Below are 19,437 nucleotides of genomic sequence, written 5' to 3'. Positions count from 1 at the left end.
AGTTTTATTTGCAATTTTAGTGAAATTGAATTACCAATATTACTTCACCTCTGAGTACCTCGTTCTTAATTTTCTGAAAATAATAAGTTTTCCAATAAAATCTTGCAATAATTTTCTCTACTATACACTTACTTAGATTTAAAAGAAAGATACTGTGAAATGCAAATAAACGCTAAGATAAAGGGAAAAAAAGATGCACTAAGAAGAAGTAAAGCAAATTGGACACAAATTGATATGCATACAGGTTTCAACAGAAAATGCAAAATTTTAAAGTTTGGCCAAATGAAGTCAGTGAATGAACAAGTGGTGCTGGAGCCCATCCAGAAATGCGCAACTGGCAGGATATTAAAGAGGAGAAATTTTTATTTCATTTATTTATTCATTATTTTATTTTATTATATTCTTCGCGAATTTAGTTCCGTGTACTCAGGTAAGACAGTAGCTATTCCTCGCATACAGTTACACAAGATGTGAAGTGGGTTGTACTTATATTTAGATCAGAAATTCAAAGGTCTATTGCCAATTAACTATTGCTCATGTTTAATATTCTACACACATATGCACCCACACGTGCATATATATATGTAATGCAAAATAAAATAAAATAAAAAATACGTTTAAAATTTATTACACATTCAATTTAGAATAAACTACATACTAAACCTAAAAAACAGAAACACAATGGCAAAATGCAAGAAATGAAGGGGGGCAAAATATGGTAAAAACAAAATGAAAATAAAACGTACATCTTTCTCTGCCTCGTCATCAGGGGGTTGGTAAAAAAGAAGTAAATAAACGAAACAGCTTGTTTTTGAACAGACAAAGACACAAAGTTTAAAATTTTTAAATAATTCTAGAAAATCAAAGTAATCAGTGTTTTTATCAGTCCAACCCCTATAGGTTGAAGTAAGCAGGGCCAAAAATGCAAAATTATAACATCAAAAACATAAACAAATTTTAAAAAAACAATTTTTTTGAGTAGATCAAACCCAAAAACAAAACTTGCAAAAATAATAGTCCAGTATTTGCAAAGATAAAACCACATGCAAATTTTTAATCCAAACTTAGAAATAACAAAACTAATAAAAACAATTTTTAAATAAGTAAGACTAAGTCAAAAATACGTATAACAGAAGTAACGCAACACACGCAAAATAAATGAAATAAATGAAAATTTGATGTCAGTAATAAATAGAACAGTAAGTTTTTAAAATATGTAACACAGCAATAGAAAAATTTTGAAATGTAAAAATATAAATACACATGTATAGTAGCAGAGCCTAAAATGTGTTAGGTAGTGAATTTAAATACAGTAGTAATTTTAAACTGATTAAACTCAATAAAAATAATTATAAAAAACTTCTATTGTAACAAAAAAATCTGAAGGGTTTCAGATTTTAAACTACGTCCAAAGAAGCGTTTTCCTAACGTTTTGTGTGTTACATTTATTTAATAAATATCATGTTCTTTGCACTTAAGAGCGTTTAATACCCCTTTCTCATGTCGATTTTTAATAACAGATGGTGCTACGAACGTTGAGCGCTAAAGACTCAAATCTGTAAGACTACCTACAGCCCGGTTACTATGGCAACGACGCTTCCCTTTCTCTGTACTCGTTTGGCGGGAAAGTGAGTAAGCCATAAAACACTTAAACACATCCCCTCAATTGAACAAAAGGACCTGCTGTCATTTCTTCCATCTGTGACTCAGACTGCAGGGTATGTTTTAAACAGAAATAGAACTTTTCCACTTTTGTGTTGAATGAAAGATATCTATGAGATACGTGCAGCAGTCGCTATTTCTTTTCGCAAAATTTGTTCATCACGCTTTTCAATGTTGCGTAATGTTTCATAATTTGCCATTATTCTGCGGAAGAAAACAGTTTTTAAAAATAACTAGATTTTTAAGCATTTCGGTAATTTCATCGCGACATAAAAATTATATATAAATGAATTTATACTTGATGATATGTGTATACATATATAGCATGCACATAATATTCCATTTACTTATCCATCCATAATATTCCATAAATATGTGTTAGCACTTTCCAAAGCTTCATATATATTTTTTACTTGTATTATAAAATCGTATAACACTCCTAACTATTATTTTTTTTTATTTCAAAAGTGGATAAATCATTATCAAATTTTTCTAGTACACGACACATTATCTGAGATCCGCTTTGAATGATAACTACATAAAGTGTTATAATAAACAATCAGTTTCAAGATTTCACTTGATACTGAAATGCATAAAATCAAATTGCGTTTCTATGTTTCAGGTTTATAAAATACAGCTGATAATTGAAGGGGTAAAGTACAAGCTGATAATACATGATAAGGGGGAAGAAATTCCTAAATTACAAAATTGAATATTATATTTTACTAAAGTAAAATGATACATATTATAGATACATCCTAAAAAACGATAATATTTATATAGATATATTGTATATCGTATATATATATATATATTATATATTTATATGTATATGTACTCTTTTCCGGATGCAACTGTAATTACGTACTGAGCTGGTTTATCATCTTCCTGTAGCGACACATTTGGATTTGCTGTGAATGAACTTGTTTCATTGAACAGGAACAAATAGGAAACAGAATATTGAAAATTGAATTTGTTTTAAGCATTAGTAATTTATATATGTTAGATTGACTAAAAAGAGTATATTCATGCATAACGGATAAATAAGCGAAGTGAATACTTTTTGGCAATCACCTTTCTAGGATGATCATTTTTGAAAATAACCAGTACTGTTGATAACATAAACACCGGTACGACCTATCTGCCTAAGGAAAAGGATGCCTTTGTGGAAGACTTTCTAAGGGGAATTGACTCCTATACACGTTACACAGGGTAAAACTACGAAAGCGCAGCCAGTCGGACCGAGCTACTGGTGTTCAGCTACTTTACTGCTTCGTGCCTCATTTCAGAGTGGATTCGCTATATATGAAACAGAGCAATGTGCTGTTACCGTATTTAGCAGCCTGCCTTTTTCCTTGACCTACCATAAAAAAATAAAATAGCAAAATTATAACAGCGTTTCTAAAAAGATGCTTTGCTATATTCTCATTAAATCTTTATCATTCTGCGCTACTAAAAACGAAGTACGATTATTTCAAATTCAAAATTTTATAACATTACTTTACAGAAAGTGATCTCATGTCTTCTAAAAATGAAACCCCACATCTGTTTCTATCCAAGCGGCTTACTTTCTAGACAAAGTAATTTCAGTGTAATGTACGTTCAGTTTTATCTAACTTTGAACGAAAAAAAAAAAAAAAAACTATATACATAACAGGCAAAGATATTAACAGCACATAAATTTACTCAATTATATTGGATTACCAGAGGAGAAAAAAATAATCCGATGAGATAATTCTCTGAGAATTCATAAACGCTAAATTAAGAACAAATTTTATAAAATGTTTGCTAATGAATACATGTATTTGCATAGTAAGTTTCCTTTTTTTAAAATTTTTCTATCTTTATCACGTTTATCGGAGTGTCGTATTTAACTTCACAATTATGCTCCGAAATTTCATTGCTGTAGATTGGATGATTACCAATATATAATCCTACTAGTAACCAGGGCCAGTATTAGAGGTTTTTGCTGCTCACTACAATATCTGTGGCTCTTACTTCTGCCACGCGCCGCCAGTGGCTGAGTGGTTAAGAATATTGATTACTGGAAGTTAGACCTGGTTTCGGTTCGATCCCAGGCGAACCAGCTGGCTGCATGGTTTGTTTTCCTGTTGTGCAACATGAATACGAGCCAGTTTCCTTCAGCAATCAGGCTCACCCGTGCCCAAGCGGTTAAATCGCTGAACACTGGTAGTTCCGACCTGGGTTCGAATCAAGGCGAACGGCCTGGCTACATGGGCGTTTTCATAATCTTCCCCGTGTGTAACGTGTATGGGGAGCTTTGCTATAAACTAAACTAAGCCTTCAGAAACTTCCTCCATGAAGGCATCTGCTATCTGCCACCTCGTGGCTTTGCTATATTCAAAGAGCCTAACCCAATTCTAGCACTCAGTTCCTCTCTAAATTCTAGCGGGCGAGCGCTAAAGTCGCCTATTACTGGTAGTTCAACCTCGGCACATTATCTGAGTTCAGCTTTGAATGAAAACAACATAAAGTGTTATAATGAACGATTAGTTTAAAGATTTCACTTGATACTGAAATGCATAAAATCAAATTGCATTATTACATATCAGATTTATAAAGTACAGCTGATAATTGTAGGAATATCAGGTTCATAAAGTACAGCTGATAAATACATAAGTGGGAAGGAATTCATAAATTACAGAATTTAATGGTTGTAACGAAAATTTTAAACACGAACGTTCTTCATAAAGTTAGGAAAAAAAAAAAAAAAAACACAGTCAGTACCTTTAGTGCGGGTAGTAATCACTACCAAAAATCTATGCTTTTCTGCCAATGTTTTGGTAGTTTTTCAAAACCTTCGGCCCGGAAACTTGGTGGCCCGAGTCCAAACACAGGTCAACCTCATTTCGACGTCTTGTGCAGAAGTGAAGATAGGACCAGCAAGATGTAGCTGCAAGTGTGAAAAAAAGGTAGAAGTCCGAACGTGCGATGTCGGGGTTATATGGTGGGTGTGGTGAAAGATCCCTTTCGAGTCCGTACAGATGCCAGCCGGTGAATGCAGACACGTATGGTATTATCTTGATGGAACGTTACCTTTCTGCGCCGGAACTCATTTCGACTCTTTTCCTTGATAGCAGCGTCAACATGCACTAGCATCTCGTTGTATCCTTTACTGTCAAGGGTTTTACCTTTTTCCATATACTATTTGTGATTAATACCATGGCAATCCCACCAAATACAAAAGAATGATCTTTTTGTTAGTCAAATTACGCTTTACGATGCTGCCGACGGACTCACGGGCGCAGATCAACTAAATTTTTGGCCTATGTTGTTAAAATAAATTTATTTTTCAACACAAGTGACTATCTGGTCCAGAACTTTAATTTTGCGTTGATATTCGAGAAGAATAGTACAGGCTCGAACACGTCTGACCTTATCTGCTTGAGTCAGCTCATGCGGCGCACAGCTGACGTTTATGTGATGCATAGTGCGACTAATGGAGAGATTCATTTTTATGGGGCCCACCAGCGGCCGAGCGGTAAAGTCGCTGAACATTGGTAGTTTGGTCCGAGGTTCGAATCCCATGAACGGGCTGGCTGCATGGGCGTTTTCCCCTTGAGTAACGTGTATACGAGCCAGTTTCCCTTAGAAAGTCCTCCACGAAGGCATCCCTCCCCTTAGGCAGATAGCCCTAGTGTGCTTTGCCATAATTAAATACACCAACACCAACCATTTTTATGGATAATACCACGGCAATCTCACCAGATCCAAAGCATGATCTTTTCGTTAGTGAAATTACGCTTTGTGACGCTGCCGACAGGCTCACCGGGCGCAGACCAGCGACCAGCTCCCTTTTCGACCTGTATTGTTTGTGTAAACTTGTCTAACTTTGAACGAAAAAAAAAAACTATGTATATAACACGCAAATATATTACAGAACATAAATTTACTCAATTTTATTGGATTACCAGAGGAAGAAAAAATACTCAGATAACTCTCTTAGAATTCTTAAACGCTAAATTAAGAATAAATTTTATAAAATGTTTACTAATAAATACAAATATTTTAAATAATAAATTTTTCCATCTCTACATATACCACGCTTATCCGAGTGTCGCATTTGACTTTGACGAATCAGCTGGTTGCATTGTTTGTTTTCACCGTGTGTAACATGAATACAAGCCAGTTCCCTTCAACAATTAGGCCCTCCCGCGGTAGAGGAATTAAATCGCTGAACACTGGTAGTTCCGACCTGGATTCGAATCAAGGTTAACGGGCCGGCTGCATAGACGTTTTCATCATTTTCTCCATGTGTAACGTGTATGGGAAGCCAATTTCTCTAAGAAAGTTCAACATGAAGGCATCCTACTGTGCTTTGCCATAATAACCTAATCTAAGCCTTCAGAAAATTCCTCCAGGAAAGCCTGCCATCTTAAGAAGGTAACCCTCGTGGCTTTGCTACATTCAAAGAGCCTAACGCAATTCTAACAATCAGTTCCTCCCTAAATTCTAGCAAGCAAGCCGCCGAACACTGGTAGTTCATCCGGAGTTCAAGCCTCGATGAACGAGTTGGATGCATGACCGATTTTGGTGTTTTCCAAATTCACCTGCTTTGGCGTAATCAAACTCTATAATTCTAAACAAACTGGCGTTCGGTTCGGCTCCAACGGCTCTAGCACCACGTTCCAAATTATAATTACAGCTCAACAAATAAATGTCTGGCGTATACATTCGAATAATCTAAGTTAAAAAAAAAGGGGGGCTTTTTAATTTCTTCCTCAACCAAGCATGCATGCACATAAAGCAAATAAAGAAAAACTTATGGAGTGCAATAGGCTTCTAATCCATAACATATTTAGTTAGTGATCGCCATAATTGGGAGCTATAAATACGCTATATTGACGGGAAGGAGAAAATTTTACTTCCTGAGTGAGCTAATTCAGAACTAGTGTTATTTCATCTGTCATCTTAAATTTAAGATGCCTAGTTACGTGACTAACAAAAACCTAGTATTTATATGAAGCTTGATAAAAATCAAAGTTTTGAAGACGGTATATGTGATCACGTTCGGTTGATTACCATTATGATCAGCAAATAACAGCAATTTACTGATGTCTTTCTTATCTTTATATTCAGATGTAGTTTTCAGGGCAACTAGAGAAAATTTATTAATTACTTTTATTATTTTTGATACTTTATACATACGAAGATACGTACTTGTAGGAAGAGAGATCTAACGATTATATTCGAACAAATAAAAATAAATTGTGACGTGAAGACCCTAGAGATACGGCTTCTGATTGCTATGCAAATTTTTCCGTATTAGTAGCGATATAATCGAATAATCTTTCAAAGATTATGGTTTACCGATTTTAGGTAACAACTAGAAAACATTTTTTCGAACTTATCCTCAAACAAGTTTGCTATTGGTAATGAATACTGCTGTATCATGAATCAGGTACGGCGCTATGCATTTTGCTGACTTTGTATGCAATAAATTCTGTTGTCAAGTGCCCTTCCCCCAAAATTCTAAAATTTTATTGCTTGATGCTTCATTGAATTTTACAATTCTGCCGTACCGGCAGTGATCATGATTTCAAATCCCCCCTCCCCGAGATTTACTGTGTTATCTGAAAAACAGCTCACAAGTTGCTAAAAATAGCTATAAAACTGGTTCCACAGCTTTTAGCAACGGCCTCCCGTTGTGCGTTGTGGAAACTCAGCTTTTGAAAGAAAAGGAAGGGGAATAATTTCTCCCTGACTACAGTATAGATTAGGTCCGGTGACTTTGTTTGAGCTACTGCAAAATGTTCTGAAGTAAACTTTTTTCTGTTTCGGCAACATTCATCTTGAGAATTCAACACCTGTTCATTAGCCCTTAGTAATTGACAGAAATGCTTTTAGAAAGTAGTGGGTTCATTGATACCAACAAAATGGTTGGTATCAATGAACTGGGGATACGTTAGTTTCAGTTGTTGAGTTCAAATGAACCTTTCAAATACTAAAATAGTCCCTTTGCATAATCGAAAGGATTTCATCTGAGAATAATTTTTCTACTTAAAAATGAGTTTTGCAGTACTTTTTAAATACTACTTGTATTTTTATTTTCGAAAATTTTCATAAATATTGTAATTAATTATTTCCAATTTTAATAACTCACAGAAAAAACACAATTTTCAAGAAATTTTTTTATTATGGTTATTCAAACTTATACTAATATACAGCATCTTTTATATTCCTTATACATTTGACACTGCATGCTTCAACCTGCATGTAAGTTTCTCTTCCTTAGTAACTCCTTACCCAGAGACGTCTCAATGAAAGCCAAATCATGCACAAAATTTACACCTGAAAAAAAAAATATGATAAAATATTTTTAACACCATATTCTCGACAACAAAGTACATCACATACCCCCCCCCCCAAAAAAAAAGAAACTACAAGAAATACAAATTTCTAACAGAAAAATGCATTTTCAAACAGCTGAAATTGTTTCACAAATTAATAATGCAGATAGCAAATGTAACATGTGGCACTATTGCCACTCAGTGCAATCTCTGCATATCCTAAGTTCTGCTGGCTGATGTCTTCGTAAGTTCTGAACATTTTTTTGTCTCTAAATTCTGCTGCTCAGTGCCCTCTGCTAAATTATAAAATTTTGCTATGTACTATTATCTAAATTCTAAAAATTTTGACTACCACTGGTTGCACAGGCCCTGATCAAAGCAAAGAGGCAAGATGCTACCTGCTATTGATAAACTGCCTTATAAATACCACAGATCTAAATAAATATCAGTTTTATTTCCAAAACAGAATTATCTCACAGCTAAAGCATTGCCTTTGCAGAAAATCTTCTAAATGGAAATAGAATTGCATCCACATTACATGTGCAGAATCCCAATAATTCATTATAAACATAGTTCCAAACCATAGTTAGGCTTAGAACCCACAACAGTATTCTTCTTGGAAGTCTTCCTAAGGAAATGGTAGTATATTCAGGGAACATGTGGGCAAAATCATGACAGTATATCACAAACCTAATTCTTGACCATACATACTAGAAAGATCACAGAAATTTCTCAGGGGAAGCTAGATTCTTATAACAAAGTTTCATGCAACATATGGCATATGGGAAAAAGCAAGGACATTATAATCACTAGCATAGTTTATACCCAAATGAGTTGCAGATGGTGCACTATGTGCTCACAGCTGATTATCACTAATGCAGATATATATCTACTAATATTTAGAAGATGATGTCAGATCAGAATTGCATGAGATATAAATCAAAAAACATCAGTCAGATGCAGGAAATTGGTTTCAATCTGAAACAGCAGATGGATAATTGAAAAGGTTAGTAGAATTACCTTTTTTGCAGAAGCAGTATCTTCGCAGAGAATATCCTAAGAGAAAACTAATATACACATCACACTTGATTTATACCATAGTACCACAACATAAGAATAAGTTAGACCCTTTATACTCCAGTCTTTCAACAGAAGTAGTGATTTTGAGATCTTCCTCACAGAAATGGCTGGCATTCATGTTACATAGGAGTAAAACCACAATACTTCACTGCAAGCGCAATTTACAGCAATAAATGGAAGGAAAGGTCTTCAGAGATGTCACTGAGAAGCCAAATGGCTAAACGGCAAATTCAAGTTAGAATTTTCAATAATTAATGTTGGCCAGATTAATTTGGAATAATTCTGCCTTCATATGTTTATTCACCTCACCAAACTCTTTATTATTAAACAATATTTGCAAAATATATGTAGTTTATAACAAAAATTCTACAAATTTAAATACAGAGATTTCAAAATACAATGTTTGTACTGATACAATAAAGCTAAACAAAAATACTTATTCACACCCAGAAAACTCAAATATACAATTGTTATTCAGAAGAAATGCAGTAAACAAAAAAAATAAACAAGAGACTTATAAAAGATAAATACAGTCAAAAGTCGTTAATTCGGACACCCATAATCCGGAATGATCTATAATCCGGACCTCAAAGCTAAAATCTTTCTGCGCATGCGCCGCGTTGACGCATGCGCATAGGCGTTCACGCATGCGCTCAAGACCTTTACGAGTGTGCATATGCGTCTGTGCCGTTGTATAAATGTCATAATTCCCAACTAACAACGCTTCGTAGTCAGACCTTGCTATGTCACAAAAACTAGTTTGGGCATTAAGCTTGAAGTTTTCAACTTTGTGCCGACTTGATATAAGATTCGGCCAATCAGAGCATGAAACCTATTGAGAGAGAAAGCTGTAGACACATACATGCATGCACAAATTTAGCTTCTCTAATTGGCTATGGCTTAGACCCTCTCTCGCAAGTGTGAATGGAACTCCCACATTTTATGCCTTATGATTATACGTCTATGACATTTATACCATCATCTGAACAGAACCTTAGGATGGCATACTAAGAAGATGCAATGTCTTGTGGGAATAAGCAATTTATACTCCTAAGCCTAAAAAAAACTTGGGGAAAAAAAGATTACATGACTTAAATTTGTTGTCTAATTGCTCTAACTTGAGGCACATTACGAGAGGAAAGCAAAGGTAGTAATCAGAATTATTTAAAAAATTTTATCCTTATATTTTTCTTAAAAATTCTGTAAAATAATAAAATTTTTGGCTTTCCTCAAATAAATATATATGGAAAAAATAATAGCCACATAATCACAGATTTCATTTTGTTATATTTTATTAACAAAATTTAAATTATTAAAAATCTCTTTCATGAAGGGAACATAAAACATCATGAAAACAATGAAAAAGAAGCAATATTTAAAAAAGATAGTAGGCTTATTCATGAGGCTCCCATCAAAAGAATCGAACCCCAAAATATTTTCATTTGCTTCAGTGTCCCGTCTGAAAATTTCACTGATTTCAATGAATGTATTTTTAAAAAAATCTTTTATTTTCAAGTTCTTTCATGCAAAACGTCCAAATTTGGTACAAATCAAATTCATCCCCCTCTTTTTGATAGCTACAATATTATATTTAACAGTTTTAATAGCTATCAGTATGTAAACAACATAATGTAACACCATAAAAGAAAAACATAAATGATGACATTTTAATTTTGGCATAGAGAAATACATATTTACCCCAAAAGAGAGCTTGTATTTCTACCTGCTACGTCAGAGTCAATAACTGAAATGTCCAGATCAGAACTGAGAAGAAAAGAACCATAATTAGTTTAATTAAGATACAATAACACGCTGACCAAGTATTAATTTAGAAGTCAAGCAACAAAAATCAGCATCATATTTCGAAATATTCACTATTTGAAAATGTAACGCTGATTTTGGTTGCTTGACTTCTAAATTAATACATAATTAGTTAACCATAATTAAGTAACTGTAAGAGTTTCAATATCATGCACAGCTAATATCTATTTTTGAAATAAACCAACTTACCTCAAGAAAGCCTGGTTTGTCTTAGGAACATTAGCTGTAACTTCTGGCGTAGAAAAGTCAAATTTTTCACTTCCAGACCTAAGAATGAAAGAAATAAACTGCTATAACACAATTTAAAAAAACATGAATAAATAAATAACACATAACAAATTTAAGCATTAAGCTATGTATGACTACCACCCATCTCAGACAGTGCGACAGATATTGCTGTATACTGTTTCGCCATACCTTGTGTAGCTATTATATCATGTTGTATAACCGCAGTTTAGAAAAATTACAAAATGTGTTATTTATATCTATCTAAAATGATACATTACTACATGATTTGTAAGAATAAATTAGAGGGCTCTGCGAATGAAATTCATTCCAATTAAAAAATGTAGGAATAAAGAAAATGCAGGAATTGCAAATGCAGAAATGAAAAAGGGATTATATTTTTTGCACGGAATCCAGATGACATATTTTCAACATTTTAGAAATTTCAATATTAATTTTAGGGGCCTAAAATATTAGGCCCCTAAAAGCAGAATATAGTTTTTAAATGTTCAGACAATCTTCCTATGAGAAGAATTCCTTTGAGAAGTACACATCTGAACCAAAATTAAAAAACATGTACAAGAACAGAGCTAAGGACTTCTGTTTGCAGAAAGTCTGTCACATAACATATGAAAAGTTTCTTATTGGTAGATTTTTTATCAGACAGATATTTTATTGTTATACAGAGAAAGCATTCACTCCTTTTCTACTAGAGATAATTCAATTTGGACAATGGCAAAAAGGCTAAGCAAGCCTGAGCGTATTGGTCCCATTCTTGGCACTAGTATGGTTTACGCTCAAAATACACGGCAGATATTTTCTAATTACCTGCATCCCAATATCAATTCAATTCAGCTTTTGGTGGAATTTACCATTTGTGACATATTTTTCAAAAACTACACTTCACAACATGCATACATGACAAATACACAGAACCATAAATAAACAAGCAATAATATATATTTATATATAAATTTTACTAAATGATTATAAAATGTTTCAACGCTAAAAGAAAGGGTTGATCTTTACATTATGGTAACTTGGCGTTTTTTTGGCGAAAATTTGGCGACCAACTCTCCTACAGCAACCCTCTATTTTTTTTTCCCGCCGCCATTTTGTGTTCACGAAGTAAAGACATGTTTCTTTTCTTTTTATCTACTGAACACTTCTTCCAACAATCTACTAGCCGAATTACACTTATGCTAGAAATTTTATCTATCAAAACTGCTTAATCATGACAAATATTCACTGCAAAATTGGGAAAAAGTGCACAATACCATACTCCTTACGCATTTTTTCAAAATAACACATACACATAAACCATGTACACGCCGACTTATTTTTACTTAAAAAAAATCCCAGAATTGCACAAAAATGGCATTGCGCACACTCTTCACTATATCCATGTACACTGCTTTTTTCTCATAAATTAGAAAAATTTCACGAAAATACATGACAATTTTCTCAATCTTTAAACGCGGTAAAAAGAACATATATGAAATTACCTGATCGCGAAAAAGTATTTACCCTTTCCAAATATGAACATTTCCACGTATAAAATAAATAAAATATCCAAAAACTTTTACCTCTAAATCATCTATTATATTATAAACGTCACCAACGAATTCATGCCGCAACCTTTACAAATACTTAGTGTCAGATATTTAAATTATTTCCATGCACGTTTACTTCAACTAAAACGTATACGAAATTCCTACAAACATAAAATTCACAAAATAACTATCATTTAATTAAAATATAATTAAATTCAAAAACACTACTTAAAATATAAATGAGCACATACATTAAATTAATAAAAATTACCTTACAATCCTAATTACTTTAAACTAAATCATTGCTAATAACAATTTTCCCAATAATACCAAATTCCTTTACTTCCACCTTACATTTAGAACAATGCATAAAAATAATATCCTCAAATAATTAAAAATGCTAATTTACCTAATCTTCTTCAGAATCTTGATTACGTGTCCGATAAACTTTTCTTCTTTCTGTTTCAGGATCTTTAAAATCATACTTATATTTCACAGCAAGGTACCAGGTAAAATAAATAACTTAATAAAACATCTTTATTTCTATCTCGCACAACCTTAAAGAAACATTTATTACTACCCTTTTCAATACCACTAAATACCCATTTCGAATTCACTTTAGTTACAGCCATGGGATCCAAAAATTCATGAACACTGTTTCACACAACACAGGATAAAGCCAAATACAAAATTTCCAGATTTTTTCCCGATTTCCCCCCTTTTCCGATTAAAGAACCGTAATTCGTCCATTAATATCACATGACATATCCCATGATCTCTCATTTCCCTCACACAAAATAATGCGTAATCGGAACTGGGTACTGCTCACATTATTACCAAAGTTCCAGGTAGTAACCTTTATCGCCTCCAACATGTCGCCAAACTACCAGTTACCATATTGTAAAGATCAACCAAAGAAAGTTTTAACATCCAAGTAAATGACATAATAAAAAAAAGCAAGTTGAACAGCGAGCACATGAATGAAATGTGCATACACCTGTAAAAATATACCATAGGTAACTGACAAAGCATTTCGTAGCAAACATATGACTATAAAATTTCCAATAATAGAATGTAATGATGGTGAATTCAATTTAGATCGCAAGAACATGCTCATACTTTTGAAAAGATTCAATTATTTCAGCAATTCCTTGTGAATTGGAATTTACCCTTTCAATATTTCCCAACAATTTAGTGTGAATGGAGGAATAAATTGTTATAACAGAATTGAACAATTATTAGCATCCCCTCATACACACACACAAACATACACATACCAAAAAAAAAAAAAAAAAAAAAACCTTACTTTGTAAAAAAAATCATTTGGGCAATGATTCTTCTTTGACACAGATGCAGTTGTATCAATAATTTCTGACCTTCAATAAAAAAAAATACGCATATTTTACTTTGGAATTAACTTACTACGAAATCATAAACACGAGGTAGTCGATATAAAGAATAAATTATTTCTCACCTTTCGAAAACATCCGCTTGTTCGGAATCTTCCACATCTCGGGAATTTAATTTCATATTTTTTTCTTGAGCTCGACGTTTTCGCTGAATTCTGGATCTTTTATTAACACCAGGATGTTTTTTCGGTCGTCCTTGATATTTTCACATATTTTTTGCTAACTGACCACAGTACAAATAAATGTAAACAAACCGAGTGCGGAATAGCAATGCAATAGGGTTGCCGTAAACGTCCTTCCGCTGACAGCTGACACTGTTTAATGAAAACTGTGTATAAAGAAATATATGAAACGCTTCTAAATATTATTTAGAAAAAAATATGATTTATAACTGATATCAAAATCAACTACTTCGTGAATTTTTGCAGAAATAAGATTACAATTAAGACACAATAACACGCCGAATAAATACTAATTCAGAAGTCAAACAACAAAAATCAGTGTTATACCTACAGAATTTTCACAGGACTAGTTTCGATGGTTTTACCGAACCATCATCTTCAGCTCAAAACCGCAAATGAACAAGATAGGAAATAATGATTAGATAAGATAAGAAAGCCTGGACAAGAATAAGCAAGTGGTGCCATCTGTTGGCGAAACCAGAACTAAAACAAAATTTCTCTAAAAGCCGAAGGCAAATTTGGATTGGAATTAGGATCGTTAACTAGAACAGAAAGATTTTTATGAATGTGAAATGCCTCTAGAAAATCCAGTTCTCCAATGGAAGATGTTTTTTGAATAATTTTGGCAGCAGAAAAATTGAAAGTGTGATTTTCGGACCAACAATGTTGAGCAACAGGACTTCTGTGTTTCCTTTTTTCTAACATATGCCTCATGTTCCTCGACGCGAAATTTTAAGGCTCTCTTAGTTTGGCCAATGTAAATTAAACCACACTGGCAAGGAATCCTATAAATACTCCAAGAATTCATATCCGGAATGGGGTCCTTGAGTATAGAAGTTGGAATTTTATTGATGGGAGAATAAACAACCCGAAAGTTAAATTTCTGCAAAATATGTGCAACTTTATAGCTAATTGATGGAAAGAAGGGAATGACAACAGAATTTTTATAATCTCCTAAAATAAGAGTGTGGCTTTTAGTGTGTTGAGATGAGAATTTTTTAACTGCTTGATTAATAATGTTGGGTGAAAAGCCCTGTAAAAAGGTTCCCTACCCCCTGTAGAGTGCTGCCATTGCTCGCTTTGAAATCCTCGAGGTTGTTAATAAAAAATTCGTTAAAGTTTTACAAAATATGGAATTGATTGTAAAACAAATTCCAAATTTCAAATTTGGTCTTCCACATGCCCACATTCGTAGTAGGATTACGTCATTCAAAATTCGATGGCTCGATGTGCCGTTGTTTTATCACAATGCGAGAAATATACATATATTTATGCAGATTTTTCATTATTTAATTTCATCAAACATAATGCAGGACTCTAACATTTGGTGGCAACCGTTTGAAAGGTGAAATGGACATTTATAGTTATTCAACGCAAAATCGCAAAACGAAAACAATAGCCCTTCAGGGACAAAGAATCTTTGGACTAAAAATGTAGAAGTAAAAATGAATTATAGAATCCTTAGGTCTTTTGAAGCAGGAGGCATGAAAAATGTGCAATGCCTTCGCAGAGACTCGAACCTTGGACCTCTCCAATACGTGTCGAGGATGCTTCTAAAGAGATATCATATTTGTATACATATACAGTCAAAAGTAGTTAATTCAGCAGACACCCATAATTCGGAATGATCTATAATCCGGACCTCAAACCTACAAACTTTTTGCGCATGCGTCACGTTGACGCATGTGCATAATAACATGATATGTTTACGCTTGCGCGTTTAATGTATAACGGACGGTATAAGCTAAGCTAAAATTATCTAATTCAGTTAATGTTGCAGATTGCGTTGCTCCTTAATCTTCGAATTGGATCCGGATTATTATTTTTTGCAGATTAGAGCAATTTTATAAAAGTAAGCTTGAACTTTCGATTATGTCAAATAGAATTTCCGATATATATTTAGTAATATGTAAAGGATCTACAAAGCGAAAGTATGTTTCGAAGTCCATTAAACAAAAAGTGGAGTTGCTGCAAAAAAATGGATAAAGACATATCCTTTGTTTATCTAACCATTCCGAAATCTGTTTATCAATTTCACGCTGCTCTGCCGGGGGGGGGGACGTCGCGGCGCGCAATCAACTGGAAGTTGATCTGTCAGCACTATTCTTATCTTTTGGGGCAGATGTTTTTATTTTATTTGGCTTATAATTCCTTACAAAATGTAGTATTTCATCTCAATGTACTCCTTCTTTGATATGATTTAAATCAAATTCCTCATCATTATAATTCGCTTCCGATAAAGAAGAAAGTGACACAGAAGTTATTGAAAACGAAATAACTTACATTGAAAGAAATGTTTAATAAAGTAAACAAATAAATATTAAGCTTTTTTTCTTTTTGTAAATTTTTATACCCTTTAGATCATAATTGTTCTTTATTTCATAAATTACGGTTTCATATTTTTAATTTTATAATTTCTGCATGGCATCTTACCAGATTTAAACTGATGATCTATAATCCGGAAAAATCAATAATCCAGAATCGCTGAAATCCTGACGAGTCCGGATTAACGACTTTTAACTGTATAGATACAGGAAGCGTAATTTTTGCACATATTCTTTTCTGAAAACGAAGCATAAACTTTTTCAAAAACTTTTATTGAGCTTCATGGTTCATTGCATACTAGTATTATTCTCTTGTTTGTTATTGTAAAAGTGTTTTAATTGTTGTGAAATGCTAGAATACATTTTTTCCCCATAGGTTAGAGAAAGAAATTTTTGGGGTCTCACACCATGGTTCAGCGCTGTAGAAAAATCTATTTGGCAACTGAAGAAAGAAGAAACAAGAAAAATAGAGGAAGAGGATTGTGGAAAACCTTCATATGTAGATTTATGCATGCTGCTGCTAAAACATGGGTGTGATATTAATGATACATATGAACGCGACCGGACTGCCCTTCATATGGCTGTTATTGCAAATCATGAACGTTTAGTTCGCAAGCTTCTCATTTCTGGAAGTAACATGGATATTCGTGATCAGGATGGTCTTGCTCCTTTGTTCTACGCATGTCAAAATGGAAATCGAAGGATAGTTGATTTACTTGTAAGCTGTGGTGCTAACTTATCGGATCAGAACTGGCATGTCTGGGAGACGAAGCTCTCGATAAGGCAAAAAGGAAGTACCTCGCTTGAAGAAAGCATGTCGATTTTAAACGAGCTTAAATTAAGGTCCAGGGAGTGTCTTCCACTGCAAATGTTGTGCAATATTGCTATCAGGAAAACCCTTAAAAATGTAGAAGAAGATGCTCCTCGACTTCCATTATCAAAATCGATGATCAAGCGCATTCAGCTGAAAGATACACTTATGTAATATATGTAATAGCAGTATTTAATTTTACTTCTTGTAACAAGAGTTTGTATAAAACTACTCATGACAGGAGCATGGGATTTAACACATGAAAATGCGAATACAGTAAGACCCCGTTTAACGCGGGGGATACGTTCCATCGAAGTAGAGCGTAATGCGAAACAGCGCTAAGCGAGGCTATCTTAACATGTAAATAATGGGGTTAGGGGAAGACGGATAAAAAATGGTTAGGCATTAAATTTAATAATGTTTTTTTTTTAATAAAAATAAAATCAAACATTTATTTCTTACAAAAATAAAAACAATGTAAATGCATATACTTTTAAAAACAAATAAAATTCTCAGTCAGATCATTCAGTCTATTCTGGGTTTCCAATTTTCTGCCTTTTTGTCAAGAAGGCATTATGATAGATTGGCTTAATGGCACATTGCATTCAATTTCATCGTCAATCCATATAGACAGTCGGTTTTCCGTTTCCTCTATAATGTTATTTCTAGAATGGGTAATTCTAGTTGCAGAGCTTGACGTAGTTGCAGTTGCCGATGACAGTATTTTTTCTTTATTCTTAAGAATTGTCCTTATTGTTGAAGTTGCCAAAATCAATGCAGCACTAATTTGAGATTGACGTTCACCAGAATCTAATCTTCTAATCACTTGCATTTGAGTTTCCAGTGAAATGCTTTTTCTGGTTGCTTTCTTTTCTTGTTTTTTATTATCACCCATGATAAAAACTAAAGATCATAATATTTGTCACTGTATTAATCGTTATAGTATTATACAAATTTAAACTTACAATAATGTCAACAAATGTTTCAAATGATAAAAATGCATCCACAAAGCAAGAAACACAACTACACTGTTTCGGATATGTTATTTGAAAACCTAGCGCTGCGCACAATTTCGGAAAATCCCCGGGTTGAAATAAAAGAGCGCTAAACCGAAACAGCGTTAAGCGGGGTCTTACTTAAATGTAGTATTTCATCTCGATGTCTTACTGTATTGGAAAACAGACTGTTAACATCTGTTCTATACGCCATGTTTCAAAAATTTGAAAAAAAAGTACCAAAAAATAAAATTCTGGAGTTTGAAAAAAGTACAAAAATGTTTAATACAAAGAAAAAAGTAGAGATTCGAAATTTTAAAAAATATTAAATGTCATTACTTTTCTTTGCAAGAAAATTGTAGGTTTTCCTTTTACTACAGGTTTTGTTTCCAAAGTCATTCTACATTTCTCAAAGTTCTATTCAAGCAACTGAGTCTCAGGGCTATCGCATCAAGATTTCTTCATGTATTTCGTGCATAAAATGGCATCCAATATTTTTTGTCACTAAATGAAGCATTCAGAAAATAAAAATTTTGAAATTTCTGAAGTTTTTTAATTATATGTAGGTCTTTTGAATTTTCTAAAAAGTATACATACGTAAACGTGCTCACACACATATTAAGGAGACAGGAGAACACTGGGTGAGCAGTTGTGCCGTCATAAAGACTTTCAGCTTTATTGCTCACACAGTGGGACCCCGTTTATTTAAAATTTTATATTACAATAAAATTTTGATTTTGATATATATATATAATTTTGACATACATAATTTTGACATATACTTGACATAGATTGACAGAACTCATAAATATTAACAGAAATTTTGATGTTACGTACATAGAATATAGAATACATAATGTAGAATACATATAAAATTTAGATACAAAATTTTGGATAGATACATAATAAATAATTAGGATTTGATGATTTGTTGAAATGTAATATGTTAATTTTATTAACAGTTAAATTTTGAGTTAAACTTCTTTGCTGTCAAATTCTTAACTTCAACTTACTACTTCCGGCCAGAACGTAGTTTTAGAATCACGTCTGAATATATAATGAGG

The 19,437-nt window shown here is 33.2% G+C and overlaps 1 protein-coding gene and 1 long non-coding RNA gene across 3 annotated transcripts in view; one reads left to right on the top strand and one right to left on the bottom strand.

Annotated features, from left to right (window-relative positions):
• LOC118187490 (uncharacterized) overlaps positions 1–18,915 on the top strand; it is a 65,743-nt gene extending 46,828 nt beyond the window's left edge. Inside the window, exon 6 of the mRNA XM_035357725.2 lies at positions 16,944–18,915. Within this exon, the coding sequence (XP_035213616.2) occupies positions 16,944–17,552 (609 nt within the window). The 3' untranslated portion in view covers positions 17,553–18,915. The remainder of the gene's footprint in view (positions 1–16,943) is intronic.
• LOC118187496 (uncharacterized) lies at positions 7,800–16,916 on the bottom strand. 2 transcript variants are annotated; one of them, XR_015039513.1, is made up of 5 exons: positions 14,127–16,248; positions 13,959–14,028; positions 11,064–11,141; positions 10,752–10,817; positions 7,800–7,974 (listed from the first exon to the last, which is right to left on the bottom strand). It is a non-coding gene; the product is annotated as an uncharacterized LOC118187496 (long non-coding RNA). The 2 variants fall into 2 exon arrangements; XR_015039514.1 differs by lacking the exon at positions 13,959–14,028 and having other exon boundaries at positions 14,127–16,916.
• Positions 18,916–19,437: the final 522 nt, after the last annotated feature.

Source organism: Stegodyphus dumicola, chromosome 2 (genome assembly GCF_044657685.1).
Source record: "Stegodyphus dumicola isolate Sdum_Otavi_A_Nest chromosome 2, ASM4465768v1".
Classification (NCBI taxonomy): domain Eukaryota; kingdom Metazoa; phylum Arthropoda; class Arachnida; order Araneae; family Eresidae; genus Stegodyphus; species Stegodyphus dumicola.
The sequence above is the reverse complement of the archived record's forward strand: the minus strand, read 5'-3'. Positions and strand labels throughout refer to the sequence as shown.